This window comes from Athene cunicularia, assembly GCF_003259725.1.
Source record: "Athene cunicularia isolate RWA chromosome 3 unlocalized genomic scaffold, athCun1 chr3_part1, whole genome shotgun sequence".
In the NCBI taxonomy this organism is placed as follows: domain Eukaryota; kingdom Metazoa; phylum Chordata; class Aves; order Strigiformes; family Strigidae; genus Athene; species Athene cunicularia.
Genome location: NW_020799097.1, coordinates 115,081,300 through 115,102,885, shown reverse-complemented (window position 1 = coordinate 115,102,885; position 21,586 = coordinate 115,081,300). Strand labels below are relative to the sequence as shown.

General features: G+C 38.3%; 1 protein-coding gene across 6 annotated transcripts in view; it reads right to left on the bottom strand.

Annotated features, from left to right (window-relative positions):
- VRK2 (VRK serine/threonine kinase 2) overlaps positions 1-21,575 on the bottom strand; it is a 46,122-nt gene extending 24,547 nt beyond the window's left edge. For 5 of the 6 annotated variants that reach the window (XM_026845718.1, XM_026845719.1, XM_026845720.1 and 2 more), the window contains exons 1-6: positions 21,412-21,575; positions 10,619-10,674; positions 10,029-10,098; positions 9,132-9,219; positions 8,885-8,993; positions 7,364-7,456 (exon numbers count right to left, since the gene is read on the bottom strand). In XM_026845718.1, coding sequence (XP_026701519.1) covers positions 7,364-7,456; positions 8,885-8,993; positions 9,132-9,219; positions 10,029-10,098; positions 10,619-10,674; positions 21,412-21,547 — 552 coding nt within the window. In that variant the 5' untranslated portion in view covers positions 21,548-21,575. Of the gene's footprint in view, positions 1-7,363; positions 7,457-8,884; positions 8,994-9,131; positions 9,220-10,028; positions 10,099-10,618; positions 10,675-20,544; positions 20,594-21,411 lie in introns of those variants that run through there. The other variant, XM_026845723.1, reaches the window with a different exon arrangement.
- Between the last annotated feature and the right edge of the window lie 11 nt (positions 21,576-21,586).

Below are 21,586 nucleotides of genomic sequence, written 5' to 3'. Positions count from 1 at the left end.
ATGCCATCTGGCTCCTACGCCTCTATTTCTCGACAAGCATCATGCACGTAGTACATGTCGATTCTGCCACTCACAAAATTCAGATTAAGGGCACAAGTCCACCTTATGAAGTTCAGATTAACATGTTCTACCCTCCAATGGGGTAGAATTAATACAAGCACATGGTCAATTACTGCAGCTCAAGTGACAAGCAGTAACTTGTTGAAAGCAGCTGGAATTTAATCACAGACTGTCCACCTCACAACATCCCATAGGTTATTTTCTCACTGTCATTTTCACACTAACACTGGCCTTTGCCCTTTACATTGACCAGTTCTCACATTAGGTAATTGCTTTTTTATAAATATCCAAGTATGGTACTTTCACTTAAAAAAATGCTACCGACTGCTATTATATTGCCAACAGGACTGATCTCTAGGGCAAAAGATAAATCATCTGAAGGCCTACAGAGATCACTTCTACTAAATCATATTATAAAGAAAAACTTTCTTATCTGAACCTTAGTTTTGTTTCCTCTTTAGCTAGAAAAATAGTTTATCCTGCAAAAGTCTAAATTAAACTCTTCTGGCACTCACTTGTAATTTAATTATGTCACTCCTGGTAGAGGAAAAATAAACAAACAAAAAACCCTCAAGAAAACTTAACGCATTATTTTGTAGCACAGTCTGTTGAACTACTGATTCCTGTTTGTGCTCCAGGCAGCTTCAAATCCTGGGATGGTCGGTCTCTTGGTTTTACTGTTTCTGCTGCAGGTTCTGTGCTTATTTGGAGCATGTAAGCTGGGATGCAGCATTCACTTCCTGCAGGGTGATAGCTTTTAAGATTACCGGTGATGTTTTTCACCTGACAGACTATACAAACTGTGATACAAGATTAAAGACCGTAGGCACGTTTAGAAAATCTGGGACAAGGCATAAACTTGGTTGGGTTGACCGATTTGATTTTCTCTTGCATCTGTTCTCCAGCGTATTCCTGATGCTCTGGTACCTATCCTAATTGAGCCCACAGTCAGTGTGAGAGAACTAATTTAAACTACCCTAATATCAAGTTTTGCTAGTCTTCTGCATCCTTTGTGGGCTGGGAAGCAGAGTACGCTAGAAGGTGTATTCTTCCCAGGCTAAGTGGTACATTTTGGATTTTGCTCGACTACAGATTTCTGACATGTACAGCTGACCAGATCCAATAACATGAAATACAGAGCAAATTTCAATCTTTAAAAATTCAGGCTATGCCTTATAGTAATATGAGATTTGAACCGTTAGAAAAAACAATACAAGAAAAGCATCTCTGCCAGCTCTCCGGTTCTGTCTGAGCTGGGAACGCAAGCTTATGTGATAGACACTCCCATATGGCAGCGCAGCCTTGGTCTTTCAAACTCACAACAGGGCGTCTAGAAAGTAGCCACAAACATTTGCTAGTCAAACATGAACTGCACTTATCCTACAGACACATCACAGGAACTACATATTTTTAATCCAATTTTAAACAACAGATTTGCTCAAAATACCTTCTGTAGCAGTATCAGTGAGCACTGAAAAACCCCTCTAGAAATGAAAAGTAGCTCTAGGTTATCCTGCCTCGATCAATGGTGGCAAAACCTGGAACCCAAGAAGCAATCACTTCTTAAAGTCACTCACATGCAATTGCAACATCTGTGATTGCACCACAGTTTGCTCCAGAAGTTGGTTGTGAGTGTCAATGGTCAGCTTCTAGATGAGCCATTTATCAGTCTCACAACGTTCACATCAGATTTTTTCCACAAACATGCAACGGCTGGTAGCCTCTCAAAGGCAAAGCCTCTTGGCCATCAACAAAAATCAATCCCCTTCAGCTTGTACAAAACCAGCAATGCACTGTTACAACCTTGCCACAACCATTATCAGAACGACTACATTATTTTAAATTACCATTAATTTCATTTCATCAATTCTCATTATAACCCTTTCATCATTAAAAAGATATATAATTCTTTATAGCTACTTGTCACTTTTTGATAATGTAGCACAGCGTGCCCTTCCAAATTTGCTCAGAACATGACTGGTAGGGGTAGTTAATAAATTTGTAGGTTTTGGCAAGTGTTTCTAGGGTATAGGGAGAAGTAAAACAAGATAAGTATTGAAGAATATTGAGAAAAAATAAAGTCAGTGTTAGTATATGTTTCAATACCATAAATATTTTTTTGTGTTTGGTTTTTGTTTTTTTTTTTTGGTTGGTTGGTTTGGGGTTTTTTTGGCGGGTGGGCTTTTTGTTTGTTTGTTTTGTGGGTTTTTTTTAACACTTCCCAGTTTGCACTAGAGTCAGCAATGCTTACCACAGCCCATTATTAATAGATTGTTATAGATTAGGACCCAGATTTCTAAAGTCTTCACACTTAATTTCATGCAAACATGAATGTGCTCATCTTATTCAAGCCATCAGCCACACAGGCACAAATAATTATTTACATTCACAAGCAACCAGCCATATATTCAGCAGTCCTCTTGTCTTTTCTGTGCAAGATTCCCACACAGTGATTTATATCTGAAGTGCTAAATATCTGCTAAACATATAAAATTCTTAACAACTTGTATGCATTATGATATATAACTACACTAATCTGGGAAGTCATAAGACTAGCACTTTGGATTCTCATGGTATTGTCTTCATTCTGAAGTTGACAAAGCAGGAGATTTATCACTGAAAGGATAACACAGTGATTTTCTTTGTACATTTTCTTTCCAGTGGTTCCATTACTAGGCTTATGTAATGTGTTGTAAATAATTAAGTAGATACGTACTAATAAGAGGCAGATTGGTTGCTAATGGCCATAGTGCTGTCAGCTTCTAGTTGCTAATGGCCAAAGTGCTGTCAACTTCCAACGGACACTACACTACAAGAAAACTAAATGTAGAGAAGTCCATCTTGGGACAGGAAGTCTGAAGTACAGTGTTTGGGACAGAAATCACATCTTTCACAAAACAGAAGCCAAGGAAGGAGGAGAGAAGATTAACAAAGGAGAGAGGGAATGAAAACTGTGATTTGTCAGTGGCAATTCCCAATGCTGGAATCAACTCCACGATATTTGGGCCATGACTACAAAGAAATTAAACCAGTGTAAAGAGTTCATCCAAATATGCTGATGAAAGAAAATTAAGGTCATCTGATTGTGAAGATACATCTCAGATCAGGGACACAGACAACATCCATGAGTTAAAAGTCAGCTGTTTCTGTCTGTAACTCTGCATACTGTATCCTTCCTAAAAACATGTGAAGGAGAACAGAAAAGATAAATTTTTCTGCATTCATCTGCTCTTCAGCAGATCTGTCATACTAGACCAAAGAGCAGGAATCACAATGGTTCATCTTGCAATGAAAAACAGGTTAAAGTTGGAATTGTTTTCATGCATGTTTTTCCCATACTATCAGTGTGCAAGTTCTGTATCTGCTATGCTGGTCCACTGAAAGCTGGTCTTAGAAGTTAATATTTTGAAACATTTTTGTATTCCTTTTTCCTTTTTGGTTAGGGCTATCTATGATATCAAGACCGAGAGTTTTAGTCTGTAACTGTCTTGTCCAAGAAATCCTTACAATCAAAATCAGAACTGAGGTACAAAGGCAATTAAAATTTACAACTTAAAAATCCAAATAGGCAACTTCTGGTACAGACTGGAGTCTGCAACACTGCCCATTTATTCTAGCAGGGGAAAAAAGGAAAATACTACAGGGTAATCATTTGGAAGAGGGATTCTTCCAAACCTTATTTCATTTATTAAAAAGTCTGATTTTAAGCTCTTGTCTGGTGACCACTTGTCTCTTTTGACAGCATCAGAATTTAAATTAGTTTAATGGATTTGAATTTCTTTTTCAGAGCTTATATCAGTAATGCTTATTCTGCTTTATCATCCAGTTACTACTATGCACCGAATTATCTTTAACTCGCTGCAGTACTGAGACAGTGCTTCACTTGTTCTGTAATTTATAGGTCTGATCACTTGAAGTTTTCTTTCAGGCCTCTCTGAGATTCATGGGCTGTGTACTTCCCTCAGTACATCACTCCTATTCTGTCAGTCATTGTGCAGGGTCCATGTTCAGAAACATATTGACTAGAGAATTGATCTTCTGACCTGTAACTCACTGAATGGCCTCGCTCCCTTCTATTGAATAGATCTGCAGCAAGCTGCTCTTTGAGGTCAGTTGATTCTGATCTTCTAACCATTTCTAAACATCATTTGGAGGTCACAGAGTGACAGGACCTTTTCTTTACTTGTTTCTCTGTCTGGCCACAGAAGGTAAGGGATAGCAGTATGGATTTCACATGTTCTTTCAATAAAGGGACTATGATATTTATTGGCTGTGGTGTAAATTTACCACGTTAATTTACAGAAGAGGGAATGTAGCAGCAGAAAATCTCACATAGAAAAATGATCTTTTTTGGAACTGCAGGAAATCGGTGACAAATTAGTTCATAAGAGTACACATGAACAGCCACTAAATTATAAAAGAATGCAAAGTTGAGTATGAAGGTACACATGCTTTCTTGAACAGAGATTTGTGTCTCCACCAAAACAGAATTTGGAAATACATTTTTAATACTTTTTTTGGTAAGACATTCCTTATCTGTTTCTTTTAAAAACAAATTTCTAGAATTAAAGAACACTTCCAATTTATTTTCTCTTAAAATCCTAGACCCTAAAGAACAAAAACCCACTAGCATAAAATACTTAAAAACTCACCACAGAAACTGTTAGGTCAGACAGCTTTATCATGCCAACTCCCACTGGAGCTACAGGTCTCTCGGCTTGTATTCCTGAGTTTGACGCTGGCTAGATGCTCACTCCTTATTTATAAGAACAGGTTGATCACACAACCTCCCGGTTCTATTGTTTTAAAAAAAACAAGACCAGGGCAACCTAGCTATTCACCATTTCAGCAGGGAGAGAAGGTTAGGTGAAAAATTTTACAGGCATTTGGTTGCAATAACAGTGTCCGAGGCTTTATCTGAAGTATCTAAGATTAGTATAAGATTGATGAATTAAAATACAGCATCTCTGATAACAGTTTAGAGGATAGAGGACAAGATATTCCATATTATTGTCATATTTAGTCAGTGACAATGCTCCACAGAGCTTCCCAAAATACTGTCCTGGTAAATGCATAATACATTCAGGTCACCAGCATGGTATAAAGACAGCTTGATTTGTAGAAAAGGCTGTCGCAACATCATAAACTCTTACGTAGGAACTGGACATGTTTGGAATATGAAGAAGCAACTTTCATGGCAGAATTACATGCAGATTAATGGCACATGCAAATAGCCAGGACATGATAAATAGAAACTCATCTGTGCAAGTACACATGTACAGTTCTTGAATACCTGAATCTGTGTGAGAATATTGTCTAGTACTGCTCCAAACCCAGGTAAAGAACATTTACTGAAGTATGAGGATAGACAGCACAGAGTCAGTAATTCCAGAGGAAGGATATTCAATTAGTTACATATGTAGATCTCTTAATTTGAAAGTTTTAGCTGGCGTGTTAGTGGGATTATTTCTTCTTTTCATGTCCTACAAGTCACAGAGCATACACGTTTCAAGATATTGTGCAAGCTGCATCTGGAAAATAATTTTTTATTTGTCCAGGAACAGACCCATTCAGCCACCTGCCCTGCTACGGAAGCTAATATAATACACAATACCTTAAAATAATTGACGAATCATCACTGTCTACACAGCAGTACAGTGGTATGGCATAGTTATTATGGCTTCAGTTAAATCAGCAGACCCGTGGCCATTTGCAAAATTTCTGGGGTCCATGACTAACAAGTTTATCTGAATAATATCTGAACAGTTCTAAGTTTTCTTAGGCGTATAGAAATGAAAGTTTAATTTATACCTTAAATACAAGCAAACATTAGAAATTCTCTGCTGTTAACTCTGAATTAGAATGTGAACTTTTTAGAATGTTTTACAGAATAACTTCAGTGAAAAAGAAATTTTACTGAAATAAAGTTCTACATAAAACCTCTCAGCAGTAACATACACTTTGTACAAGCTGAGCTAGGAGGCACTTAAACTGGAATATCTATTGATCTATTGAATAAATATAAGTTATATTTCCACCTAAAACCTCTGTCCAGTAACTCACAAGTACCTTGTTTTCAATCTGTCAATGAACTCACTACTCTTGAAAAAAAAAACAACCTAGTGTAACATGATCTTCATGCAGACATCATGAGAAACAAATCAGAAAATCACCCTACGATCTGTCCAATTCAAAAGCAACTGATCAAACCCTGCTACATGTCTTAAAATTTTATGATTACTGTAAATGGACACTTCCAAAATGATTTCAATGTGAAAAACAGCTGCATATCTTGCTGTCATAAAAATATACAATAGCCAAGACAAAAGAAGTCATTTGAGTTATGTTAATGGGTTTGGGTAGCAGATCATTTTGTTTCTAAATAGCTTCCTCTGTTGGATTCAGCAGGCTGGTAAACACCATAAACTGAGATTATGTACTGGCTGCTGCCACTGTCTAAAACATAGTTGTTTTAAACAGCCACAGTAGTTTTCAAACTATGTCTTTTAGAAAGCTCAAAAGTTAAGTTGACTCAACTATTTAACTTGAAACCTGTAAAAAAGCAGATAGAGTTCAATGGTTCAACCTCTGATGGCAGTGAGCTCTTTTGCAAAAACTGTCTCTTTGCCCCTACAGCCAAAAAAAAAAAATTGAAAAAAATTTACTTGACATTGAGAGGTCCTTTTTTCCTAAATGATGTTTTTTCTAAGAAAAAAGCATACTTCAATTTTATTACCCAAATTAAAAAAAAAAAAAAGGCATTGTAAGAGCATGTGGAGTATGACAGGATCAAAAGATCTGTTTCAGAATGTTTCACCAAAACACTTTCAAGGCTACCTTTAGGCTTTGGCGTGTCAGAGAGCAGCAACCTTAATCCTACTTACCTGTTAGATCCACTACAATGAGCAGGACATAAGAGATAGCGGCACATAAACACAATTCGTGACAATATTAGAAAGCTAGAACTTCCCAAGAATCAAAATACAATAGGCCACAACCTTAAACTCTACTAATATAAACCGGCATAACCTAGAACAGCAATTAGGTCCTCTAAGTTACCTTCTTGATTAGTTTACCTATTCATACCAGTACCCTAGTCAGCAGAGCACAAAAGCAGAGGTCTGTCCTGCTTCCTGCTCAGACCTTAAGCTGTACAAAGCCACTTTCAGATTTGTTGTGAGGATGTGAATGTTCATGCATAAACTTCTTTTAATAGGTGAATTGTTAATGCAAAATATACATAAAACTATTAAACAGTTATAAACACCTTAGAGTAACAGTGTAGGTAAGTAAACGTGCTTACCTCATGTGGATTGGCATAGCCCAAGAGTAGATTTGCTGCTTTAATGTCACCATGAACATACTCATTTTCATGTATATATTCCAGAGTATCCAACTAGAAAAGGATTTAGAACAGAAAACATCACTGTCGTCTCCACTCTACCCCTAACTCTACCACCAAATATTTCTCAATTATACAGTGAAATCAAGGGCTACACAGACTGAGCTGACCAATTTGGTTTGAGTTAGAGCACGAGGACAACACACTCTGTCCACAGGGTCTGTTCCCTCCAGGCACATAGCTGATGGCAAATCAAAAACAAGGCATACTTTGCCATGAAGTATCCTTGCATAATTACCTACGACTACCAGCTTCTAAGGGCATAAAGCGAGAACAAAACTGGTATTTTACAAACACTGGAGGAAATGTTGAGGATACCAAGCTCTTAGAAAGAACATATTCAATCAGCACTGAAGGTTTATAATACCAGTTATTATATGACCTGCACTGCATGTCACCATACCCGTGCACCATCATCCTTCTTTAGCTCCTTATTGAGGTATGATAGCTCCAACTGTTATTAAAAAGAACATGTGTGCTTGGCAACTCATACAAAGGATGACCTAATCCTGGCTTTTGCAGAGTACAAAGTGTTATAAGTCTGTCAATTACATGACTATGAAAGCCCTACTATTATTATTATTATTATTATTATTATTTAGGTTAATAGGAAACTTTGGAGGTGTCCAGTTTAAACCTCAACTTCAAGAAGCATTAATCTAAGTTAGATCAGGTAGTACAAGGGGTTGAATAGTCAATTTTTAGAAGTCCCCAAGGATAGGCATTGCACAGCCTCCGGGAAACATGTTCCAGTGCCAAGACACTCTTTCTGTGAAAACTTTTTCTTTACAGTGAAGAAATCCTCTTCCTGCAACTTACGAGCATTGCCTCTACTCCATTTGCTGTGCACTTTTGTCCAGTAACAGCAGTCTTTCACAACACAAAAGATAACACAAAGGAGCACTTATACAATTTTCCATTAAGTGTGTGCCAGTCTACACACATTTGAAAACAAAACTGGTATTTGCAGACTAGTCTAATTCTGGTCTGTACAATCAGTGTGTTCAGCAAACACACTGAAAATTTTACGTTCAGGCATGCAATTGTGAACTTTGACAAATATGGATGTCTAATACAATAACCTCAGACACTGGGAAAAAAAAAATCAATACATGTTAAAGCATATGAGAATAGGCTTACACATCTCAGTCTAGACACACATTTTGAAGCGCAGTCTATGCTTTAACCTATTACAAAACATTTTGGTTTGAGCCCACCAACTTCCAGCCCGCAGGGAATCTCAATTTTCCACTTAAAACACATTTTATTTAGAAGAAAAGATGAAAAATAAGGAAATATATAGCATTTACACATTTAATTCTAAACTTAAGAGCTAGCTAAAGGAACTATATTAGAAAGATAATTTTTTAGTTCAACTCAGCAAGTTCAAGACCTAGCAATTTCCTCTCTCTCTGTACATACCATTCGTGCGCCAAGTTGCAGAACAGTCTCCTTCTTAAATCTGCTTCCAGAATCTTCAAAGATTCTTTGAAGGTCTTCTCCCAGTCTCTCCATGACCATGAATCTATAGCTACCAGGAAACATATAAAAGGAAGGAATCCTTTAAGACAAGACTGCAAGTTTGTGTCAGATTGAAAGGATTTATCTCCATTTTGTTGAAAATGGATCTTCAGTCAATTTGAGGCTTAATTATAATTCATTTTATTACCTTTTTCCTTTGTACTCAGTCAAGCCTGATCCCCAAAATACTGGAATCCCTAAACATCTTATTTTTTTGAGACTCATCCATTTTCTTACTGCAATAATAATAAAGAGATAACATTGAGATAAAGGTAACTAGAGAATTTCAGGTTCAGTGTGGGGTTTTTTTCTTGTTGTTTCTGTTTTAGCTATCAAGCCAAGACTTTGAATGAAACAATGAAACAAGGCTAATTTGACAGTCTGTGTAGCAGACAATTCAGAACACAGCTTTACTGAGGTTCTCCACATTCTGCAAAACATGAATCAGTTTTTTGTTCTAGCACGTGGTAGCCTGTCCCCTTAGAAGGCAGATAAGCAATTACCAATAGCTGAAGAAATAATTCCTTTAGAAGCTCTACTTTATTCAATACAGAATGCTATCACAAGTGCTTATGTCTACCAGCAGTCTAAGTCATCTAAAGTCTTTAGGACAGTTCCCATGAATAAATCACATCCATGTTTAAGTGTCTGCAGAATCAAGTGCAGACTTGATTACTATTAAATCCTGTCATTACACACACTCTTAGCTGCTGAAATAGTTACTAGAAAAAATATGGTCTCCAATTAGTCCATGTAGTGCCTCTGTTCTAAGGCTGGCCTCTCTCTAGAGTCTCTTCATTGCTGTGCACTCTGCAGTGTCTACATAATAAACGTGGCATACTTCTCCCTTCTGATCAGAAGGGACGAGGCTGACATCCAAGTAAAGAAAACTACCGCACTTTAAATTTATTGTAGCACCAACTAGGATTAGTTCAGTGTCTATGAAAAGAGTTGGCTATCGAGCACTAAAGCAACAGTTCTTACTAGGAGTTCAACCTAAACTTGTCCTTAAATCTACCTGTAGCAGAACTGATATATTACTTACTATGCTCTTGTTTTGCAGCTCTCTGGTAAAATTTCAGTTCAGAAAATAAGGGGCCATTTTCAAGATATTCCTATTGAGAAATAAACAAACTCAGTATCATAAAATGCATTAGAAAGCAAACAGTTTCTAAAGGAAAGTGTGTAAGAAGCCCAAAGAGGATGGAACTCCCTTTTTCCCCCCAACTCCCATATACCATGCCATCTGACATGTAATTTTAATAAGTAGCTAAAAAGAAAAACTTGCAACACATTTGTATAAACAACACAGATTCTTTCAGAAATTATTTAAGACGCTATTTTCATAAATACTGTAGGACAGATGTGTTTAAATTCACAGTCTGATTTTCCTTACTTAACTGTTGAGGGCAGTAATCACGGAAAGGAAAGAATCAAGCCAAGAAAATACTGTGTGTCATGGAAATATCAAACACATCCCCAAGCAGGGAAAGGATATCAAGATATAAAAAAAAAGGGGAAAAAAACAGAAGCCACAAGCATGCAATACAGACCCAATGCTGAAAATAAGGACAGATAATTAAGAGAAAGAATTGCATACGAGTTAACAATTTAGAAAAGAGATCTTCACATTACCACTTTAATTACATGTACTGCATCATCTTCTACAGGAAGATCAGTTTGAGGGGAAGCTGCAAAATGAGAAGAGAGATGGGGATCAAGCTGCACGTAACAAAATATAATTGCAAACAAAGACCAAGCTAACACTGCATAAGGTGACCAAAAAATATACAACAAAGAAAACCAACTTTCTGCCTGAACTCCTGCTTTTAAAGGTCAGAGTTTTGCCAAGTTCAAAGGAAAACAAAAGGAAAACAACACACACCCAGGGAACTTTTAATAAACAAGTACAGAAGCAATTTTAACCCACATTTTCAGAAGTCTCTCCCTCAATGCTAATTAAAGAGTACACAAGATGTCCCCATTGCACGTTTGCACCACAATGAGGTATTCCATTATAACAGACTATGTTTAAGTCATTCCAGTCAATTGGATAACCTCTGTATTTGGTTGCTGTCAACCCACTGTCGTGACAAAGACGCCACTTAAAAGTTATGACCTACATTATGCCTCTAGACAGGCTTGTCTGGTTTTCTCTATTACAAATTAATTTGGCCCTAGAACCTTGATTTCTATTCTGACATTATTTAGACACTGGCCTAAGTTAGGGATAGCACAGCCACCACCTGCCTAAAGGGGAGATGAGGGATTGTGCCTCTCAGTGCAAGTAGAGATTTCAAAACAATAATTGACCACATGTGCCAATTACAGCCCAGGAGACAGAACCTCTCTGCACAGACAATGCAATCCTATTTTCTTCTGACCCTGAGAGAACTATCAGTTCTCTCTGATACTACTGAAGCTACATGGAGCTACACTGGGATTAAAATTTAATGAGACTAAATCATCTTTTAGAATCATCACTGGAAAAAACTAAAAAGAATACAGTTCCTAGGAAATAACTGTCCCTTTCAAACTTCTTATAATGATCAAATACCAACAACAGTCCAGGTGTGAAACACTTCAACTATCAGCACACACAGAAATAGACTACTTTTATCCACATAATAAAAATCAAGTAAACTTGGATCTAATCAAACCATCCAAGCTTACATTTTTTGATGGTTAGGGCATAAAAATATTTTAACAATGAACAGACTTCTTCAACTACCATGTTCCTTCAATTCTATTCAGCATCTGGACTGAATCCAGCAGCATACATACCCCAAACACCCACAGGGTCCCCACTGACTACTGCTTGTCTCTTCCCCATGTGAACACTTCTGTGCTAACACCACATTAGGATAAAAATGAATATACCCTAAAACAGTAGCTCTGGGAGGTGTGAACTATCCACAGACTCAGCCGAGTAGCAGCCACTACTGCAGTAGCAGTCAGGATGCAATCTAAAGGTACCATACAACTAGGAAGGAAATTCTGGTAAACTCTGGTCTTACCATATTATTGTACTTAAGCAGAAATTAAAGCACAGGTGCTTAAGTCTATCTTTCTCTGCCACATGTAGGCTATGTGTTAATAGCTGAAGACATAACTTTAAAGAAACATCCCATGCTTTTTCTCATTGTGTTCAACAACATCACATTGCCCAAACAGAATCAAACATGCTCCCATACCAACACAGTTCAGAAAAGAACCAGTGTTTTAAGAAAATAATTTTTAATACTAAGTTACTTAACAGAAGTTTGATAGGTATAGAGAAGTATCAAATTTAAATGTATTTGAAAGTCTGATCAACTTCCCCATAGACATCTTGACATTTCATAAAGAGAGGCCTCATTCATGGTAATCTGGAACAGAGTAACAGCTGTCAGGGTAATGAAGAAGAGCAATTAACAGGAGGTAGTCCAGCAGAGGGGCCTAACCCCCATGTTTCTTACACTATGCCTGTGCAAAGGCTTTTTGGACTCACTCTGAAAGAACATTCTGAAGAAAAATAAAACCCAAACTAACTGGCAATAGTTACAATGCAAAAAGGAAGAAATGTCAGGCAAAGCCCAACAAGGTATATGAACAGATGCTCCACAAAATGAGTAACACAACATTCAAGTCTACAAAAGGAGAAATGGTATTATTGTTTTTACTGCACATACATGAAACAAGGCATGCCATTCACAACAAGTAACACTCAACTTCTTATACAGATAATGCTTAGACAGTCTCATACATACAGATAAGCTGAAGTTGCACACATACCTTTTGTTACATCATTTTAATTAACCCTTCATATATCAGGCAGCAGTACCACAGCCACAGCTCAGAATTTAGACAGACTCTTTTTTAGCCATAAATAAACATAAATGGTTTTTAAAAAATTGTCTCATTACTATGTATAGTTACTTAACAGACTGGAAAGGCTCCCAAGGTTTAACAAACAGTCTGATTACATACCTCATAGACCACCACCACATACTCTCCTGCGAGTTTAGCTCATAGTTAATTACTGTATACTCGTAATTAGCCATGTGCTATCCTCGTTCTGTGTGGTAGCACATGGCTATTTATAATATTACAATCAGTTAAATGCTAGACTGCAGGACAGTAAGCAGAGACCCTGCAGGAGAGCAATGCTGATAGGCAGGAGGTCTCTGATGGCATGTAAGTACACACATAAAGTACCAGGAGCACTATATGGCAAGATTATGTTTGCAAAGGATATCTTAAAATAGCATAATAAGTGCGAGAGTTCCCAGTTTACAGTTAACATTGCTTTTATTAACTAGAGGCACACAATCTCCTTACCTTTGGGGGGAGTGGCCTTGTGTGCACACAATCAAAACCATTGTCTGCATAATTGTTAACTGGGAACACTGGTGCAAGATGAAGCCACACAGGGGGGCCATGGCTGTTTCTATCTCATACCAAGACAAGTCTCACAAAACATTTGCAAAATGCACAGCCCTATTTTCCCTTCCTCCCTTTCATCCCACAGTTGCAGCTACCGCACCAGTGAAAAGCACATGAATTTAAAATGCGCTCTGAAATCAAGCAGTGCGCTAAGATGCACATTCTTCGCCATAATTTCCAACTGTTGTGCCTGCACGGAGCAAATAACTCACCTTAAATTAACCCATGTCCAGAATTGCCTAGTTTCACCCCGACACAGCAGTTATGGTCTTATCACCCACTTTAATCATGAATTTCATCCGTTTGTTGCCAAGTGCCACAACCTTAATTAATGTAGCTTTCTAAATGTTAATAAGACATGGTAACAAAAGGGTGTTTCTGGATGAACTGTGATTTTCTACAACCACACAGCACAATTGCATGCAGTCTGACAAAGAAACATGCCAATTCTATTTGCCAGTTCAAACGTGCTTGTTGTAGTTTTAGCAGTTAATTTGTGGCAGTCACATTTGGAATATGGTGAAATATTTTCAATGGCTCTCACAGAACCAGTTTTGTTGACAAAGTTTACACTGTGGAAAAGAAAACGGCATTGATTTGGCAGTTTGGAAAAACATTTCTGCTCCTGTCCACAGCTGGTGTCTTTGCCACTGCTGGATATTTTGAGGATATATTTGTTTGGGAAACATGAATAAAATTATTTTCAAAAGTTCTTGGGTTGCTAGTATTTTATTTTTGTTCCATTGGTTAACTAATCCTGAAGAGTGATACTGTCAGCTTAGTTTTTTTGCAGAAGTAAAGAACAACCTCAAAAATACCACACTTAGAAATTACAGGCTATCTAGAAAGAAAAAAGCTGGGGAAAGTCTGACCCCATTTAAGTCAAAACAAGAGCTGTTAACTTCAATGGCTAACAAACAGGGTAGGGAGCATTGCTCAGAGCATCTAACATGAAAAAAGGATCCAAGTTGCAGCAATACAGTTATTAAAAACAAAATGTACACAAATAAATAAGAAATAGCATCTGCTATTTAACACACATCTTCAAATATTTCCTCATATGGAGGGTACTAAGGCAAGTATTCAAAGGCCAACAAAGCACACTGCTTCCCCACACCACCTTCACAATATCTAATATTTCCCAAGAACTGAAATGTTCAAGGGTGTTTACAGTCTTTTTGTAACATAGCCTAAGGAAGACCTACTTCGCCTCATATTGTTACTTTAAAGATGCATCATAACTTCCTGGAGAGGCTCTTTTCTGAGCAGTGTTTATGAGTAAGGTTTTTTTCTAGATTCTTCTCTTAGATAGCTCTGTGAATGCAGAGCTTTATTATACAAGTTACATATACATAGCTCTCTGTACCACACTTGTGAAACCATCTTCCACGAAACCTAACTGGTTTTAGTATAAAATTTTGCTCAACTGCTCAACTGTTTTGCAGGTAACTGCAAATGCTTCCAACTTAAAAACATTCAGTACTGCTAGGAAATTACACTTAATTTCTTACTCACGTTTCTAGGAAACCTTAATCTTGATTCACTAGAGCCAAAGTTTTATATTCCACAGCAATGAAAGCCACTGTTTGACTTTCAAAGTTACTTACTCTAAGCTGTAATAGGTATGACACATCCTTTAACCCCAGGCAGAAAAGCGATACGTGGTCTGCTCTTACAGCACTCTCAGATGGGAGTCCAGGACTCTAATATTTAAAACTTGATCACAAACTGCTTTCTGGCAAGATTCTGCTCCAGCCCATCTGTTAGTCTGACATGGTGCCCACTCAGAAGTTACTATGCCAGCTTCAGCAGGGTCCAGGTGCCAAAGGCAGCTGAAGGGAGCGCCCTCCATAAGGCAACAGGTGCCCCACCTTCCATCCAAAGCAGCTCCTCTTACCATATAACACTGCTCAGAAATACATCCCTCACTGTGGGGGGGGGGAGAATCAAACTTGCTCTCTCAACTTTCTAGCTTTACTTGGCATACCAGGGTCTTAGTCCTTGACCAGAACTCTCACACGGTGGACTAATGAAGAGCATGACAACAGCTCCCAAATCACTGGTGCATACATAGGGGAAAAAAACCCCACCAACACTTTCTGTGGCATTACACTAAAGTGTAATAGTAGCGATCTCTGCAGACTAACAGGCTTTAGACTACTGCATAAAAAAATATGTTATGTGTACAAAGTTCTGACTTCTATCTTACAGAGGACCTAAAGAAGAAGAAGGAAGATTCAAGAGGAAGCAGTCATCAGCAAAAACTAGCTGAGGTAAAGAAGATTTCCTCTTTAACAGATTGTGCAGGCTGATCCTGTACCTTGTGGCCAGATCTAAGTAACCACCAAGTAGCGAAATCAGATTAAATATATGATTTAATTTTCCTACAGACAGGGTAAAAAATTAGGTAATCTACTTGCTGTGTCTACATTTATATAGTTTAATATTAGCAACTAAAGACTCTCCTGAAGTGCTGTTTGTCTGTCAATGAATTAATTTTCATAGTAAGGTTCACACCTGCAGGTACAATGAGACCTTTGCTGAAATGCATCTTAACATCTGAAGGTTAAGAAAAATCCATCTCTAACCAGACAGCTACCTGCTAGTGCTATTAATTACAGGGTTTTGCTATTAATATTCTTAACATTGAGTTTATAACAATCATGCTGAATGTTTATCTTTCAGTATCATTTTTACTGAACTTTAATTCATTTTCTGCACTGTAGTAAATATTTTCAGTGAAGCTAATTTAAGCAACTGTTAAAGCACTTAGTTTTTCTAGAAGCAATTCCTAAAGTCAGCTTCCTAACACAACCCAAGGAATGAACAGTTATAACAATGACACAATGTGCTTCCATCAAGGCTTCTCTTCCTTGACACATGTACACCCCTGGTAACACTTATACAAATTATCCACAGAAATTACTCTTTCTGTAATAGTAACAAACTCACTTTCACATCTCAGTCTCATTCCCAGAATACCAGGCCTCACAATATCAACAGTGGAGAGTAAGTATTGCAGACCAAGCTTAAAAGTAGAAAAGGCCACAAGCACAGCTCTTCCCTACCTCCAGCAGCAGCAGAGCTCCCTGTGCTGCTGGTATTAAAACACAATATTCACCATTAAAAGACAACAATCACTGTTTACTGCTCAAGCAGATATTCTTTGCTGCTCCTTGGAAAATGGGGGGGGGGGGGGGGAAGAAAAATGAAAAAGTCTTCTGGCTATACTAGTGACACAACTCCAAGCAGGGCAGAATTATTACTGATTATAGCTTTATCAATACATACTGTCCTGAGCTTCACGTAAAACCACATGCAAAACTAGCAGTCAAACAGCAACACATAAGCACCTGCTGCAAAGCCAGTTACAAAAAATGTTTTCAAAACTCTTAGTTTTCACCTATCACTTAAAGTCCCATTACAATACACAGGTATAAAACAATTAAATCACATTTACCAAATAGTAAGTTCTATTGTAAAAGACACTAACATATGTATGTAAAGTCACATATAAGAAACACTTTGCAGAACCGTCAGTTTCCATGAGAAAGAAGCCTGCAAACAGATAATGCTGTGTACAGTAGATTTCACTGTGACAGCAGAATCTTAACAAAACACTGTGTGACCTTTCTGCATTTAAATTTTCAGTCCAAATTGTGCATTAATAGAGTGCTTGCAGTAGGACTAGAAAATGATTTATATAAAGACTGGTGTTAATTACTGACTGTATCGATAAATGAGGAAGATAAATGAGAGAATGTAAGGCTCTCAGTAGCACCCTCCTCAACTCTTAATTTTCCAATGTACTGCCACTGTTCTCCACAGAGCCCACCAATGTCACATTCTTTGCTGGTTGCTCTCCATTTTGCCCCCCTCCCTTATCTAAGGGACAAGAGTTCTGTCTGAGGGGCCTGCAAATGAGCACCAGTAACAAAAATAAAATGTCTAACACACAACAGTATAGTTAATTCCATCTTATGATCCATATTGCTCTTGCTACAACAGAAGCAACACATGAGGCAACATCTCTAAATGGTTTCTATTATTGCTGGCAGCAGCAGAAGCTCTCCTCTTCACTGGGAGGAATCAGTATTTTTAAGCCTTCTGCTCCTAGATTTGCTCTGGTCAAGATAAACATGCAAAGGGAATCCAAGGGAAGGAACAAATCAACAAAGAAGCAGACAAGATGGCACAGATAGGAAAGAGAAGGAATAATTAAAAAAACAGGGGCAGGACAGAACTTGTAGATAGTGATAACTTTCACATACATCATTGAAAGCTTAGAAACTGTGCACCTGAAGAGACTATTTGCATCGTGGGGGTCAGGGTCAGTAAATGGCTTCCAGTAGGTTTCATTTAGTGAACAGAGCCTTCTGCAGAATGCAACCCTTATAAATATATTTTGCAGAGGTACTGTAAAATTTCTCAAGAACACTGTTATAGATTAATGGAGTACGGAATACCCTTAATGGGAAATTAAGCTATAACAACGCACATCAAAATCTTTACACTGCTACTGTAAAAATACTTATTAAAAGATATAGCTGGCAAAGTTAACCTTTACTTTCATAAAAGGTCTGTGCTGTTGATATCTGGCAGGCAGTCGAATCTTGTCTCCACTCTCCTATCCTGCCCACCTCTCTACAGCTTTTTCTGGGTTAGCTTCTCACTGAAAGTTTAGTGGTCCTCTCACACCTTGCTGCATATGCACTACAGTTTAGTCTGAAGAGCACAGAGAAAGAAGGTGCCCCTCATCACCAAGCATCCACAGCTTACTCTCAAATATTCATCATCTACTTCACTCCCCTTGACTCTCCCAAGGCAGCTGGACTTTTTGCAAGATGAAGACCCAGAAAAGCTACCTAATGGTATACTTTACATAATATAAATACATATCAGAAAGAGGTGGACTAAACACAAAAGCTTCAGTCACAGGGTCAATACTTGGGGATAAATCTTGCCTATTTCCTCTTTTAATTGTAGGATGAGCTACAAGGGGAACTAAGCCTTCAGTTCAGAGCTACATATAACATTCACTATCCCTTATAAAAGAAGAGATATAAAAGTGGCAGCTGTATTGCTTCAGCCATGCTGTCACTTACAAAAAAAACATAGAATAGTAATACCAAGGGTCCTAGATTGTATTGTCATTCTCAACTAATCCACTGACTGCTTTCTACCTCAGTTCACTGGGAGCCAAACTGCAACAAACACCACAAGACATGAAATCAGCTCAGTAGTCTGTGTGATCAGGCATAAAACGAATAAAATCTGCATGAATCTGACTGAATCCCATGGGCTATACCACCCACAAGGTCCAGACTGATTTGACTGCAGCAGCAAACGACAGAGCTATATTTTGAGTGATTCAGGAACACAACGGTTTTTTGTCTTTCACATGGAAAACTACTACTACCTTGCTTTCTGCACTGCATCCCCAGCTCCCTCAGTCCCTCCTCTCCATGGGAGCCTTCTCTAAGTTTCTGTTTTCCTCTCCTTTGTTCCTGAATGGCAATATCCAGAGACACCTTAACTTCACTTCCCGGCTCAGGCCAAGGCCTATTTTTCTATGGTAACCTCTCACACATGCTCTATGCACAACGTCTCTGAAACGTAACCAACTATTTTTCAAAGAAAGTCATAATAAGCTATCAGATATATCAAAAGGAAAAACAAAGTAAATATTCTTTAAGTGAACTAACCTTTGACTCCTCTGTAACTGCAGCTGGTTGAAACCCCTATTATCCTCACTGGTTCAGTCTGGAAAGCAGTTAGGTATGTGTGAACTATATGAATTCCAGAGGAAGCCAAAGAAGAAACACCACGGCAGGAACCCATCAGATGTACTCCAACTACCAGCATCAACGTAAGGATTCAAAACAATTTCTTCAGATAGCCTCAAACCACACACTTGGTGAGGAAATTCAGTGCAACAGACCATCTCAAATCTAGTCCTAATTAAAACAAAGCCTCAACTTCTATAAAAAGTAGATATAAAGCCACAACCACCAACTGTTGTCATTAACTCATTCACTTCTGTTACACCAAACTTGTAAACATATACCCAGCCTCAGACTTCTCCAGGTTCTTCACTGACTGGGTTTACTTTGAGGAAAAGCAGAACCAGTGGCATTTAGGTTGTTACTGAAATCTTTTTGCTTTGTTTACATAGCCATTCAGTGGAACAAAGGGCCAGCTTAGGCCTTTTCTACCCCTTAGAAAGTTTCTCCACTCAAACCTGAAGTCCAGATGCAACAAGTGCAGGTGCACAAGTAAAACTATCTAGCCTCCTGTAGTTTACAGCCACACATTATCAGCTGGAAGAACCACTGGCAACCATTCTAGAGAAGCAACATCTGACCACATATAGGACTATTACACCATGAAATAAAAATATGAGTCTTCAGTTGCCATCCAGTTCTTTGTGATTAACCATAATGGACACAAGGAGGAAAAGAGAGGGAGAGGAAGAACACTTCAGTGCAATATAAAATGTTCCTGAACAGCTGAAAGCAGACAAGCACCATGAGATAGCCAGACAGATGTAACAAAGATCACAGTAAATCAGTCACCAAGAGATGAGTGGCATACAAGTGCTACATTTATGCCTGCGAATACGAAAAGAGCAAACATGCTAACCCTTCTGTAGAAAACACACACTTTTTCTCTCTACAGTAGGTGCCTGATGCTACAATTTGACACTGATGGACATCTCCTTCACCTCAATGAAGCCACATCAAACCTAGCGCAGCTCTGCATATTTGAAAGGAATTAAAGACAAAAGAAATAAGAAGGCACATGACACACAATGCCTGTTCTAATGAAAACTTGTCTCGTTATAATCATCCGGAACTCACACTAAGTGGAAAGCTCATGCTTCATAACAGTGTATTAACAGATTATTTTCTGACAATTCACTCAATATGAAGGAAACGTCATTAACAGATCAACTGGAAAAGAACAAGAGTGGAAAACAATCAAAACTATTTCCCATGACAGAAACACACAAAAAGGCAAAGCTCAAAGAAAGAAGGTATAGATGATTTATGCATAAAAGGAAGTCAATTTATACATAGGAGTGACTTCCTTATCAAGTTTTAAACATAAATACTCCAAATAGAGAGTTAACATACCTCTAACTTTAAAAATATCATGTTTGGCTCCAGGGACAATGTCCTAAACTGCTTCCAGATAATTCTTTACTGCTGTCTTAATACAAGCTCAATTTAGTCCCTAACAACACTGTGGAGTAGTTTGACGTGCAAAAAAATCCCCAAACTCACAATATTGCCTTGAAAACAGGATTTACTCTTTCACAGACACCAGCAATAGTAACATACATTATATCCTCTCCAGTGACCCAGAATGCTTTACAAACTGCCTTTCAGAACCATTCTTTTAATAAAACAGACTGAGTGAAATGCAGCAGCTTCTTGTGATGAAAATACAGAAACCTATCTAGGCTGGAGCAAATCAAGAACAGCATTTCCACCTCTGGTGAAAGACTTGGATTCAGAGGCAACACCCAGCTAACTATTGTTACTGTTATGTTTCTTGGGATGAAAACTGATTTAGTCTTGGCCAGAAGATAACACTTCCAGTGACCTGAAACCCAAAGAGCACTCCAGAGCATGACTGGCATAAATCCAAGGCAGCAGGTAAGGAAAGCACTACCAATAGTTTGAAGAGCACTGCCTGGCCGTGCTCTTTGGCAGTCTCTGACAGCAGCAGCACCTTGTCTACCCCACCCCAGATCTGTAGAAAACTCCACTAGTAGCCAGCAAAATGGGGTGGACAGCCCACGGAGAACAAACTGCACCACCAGCAACACTTCTGAGCTACAAGGTCACCCAACAGGGAGCTGCAAACCACAGAAAACCACACTTCAACACAGATGACCACCAGCATGTAAACAACAGTAACTTTTTCAACTCTGTCTTAGGTCAGGAAGTTAGGAATATATTTACAAGTCACCCTTCTGATCACGACCGGTATTTTACCTAAATAGATCAAGCCAAATCCTCCCTGGGCGATCTGACCACCCAGCCTCCAGACTTTTCCTTCGGTGTCTTTCAGGATCATGTCTTTTGGGAGGGGAGCTGGCAGCTTGCCTCTGCTGCGGTCCTTAGGCGGCATCGCACCTTAACAGCGGGGAGAAAACGAAAGAAAAAAAAA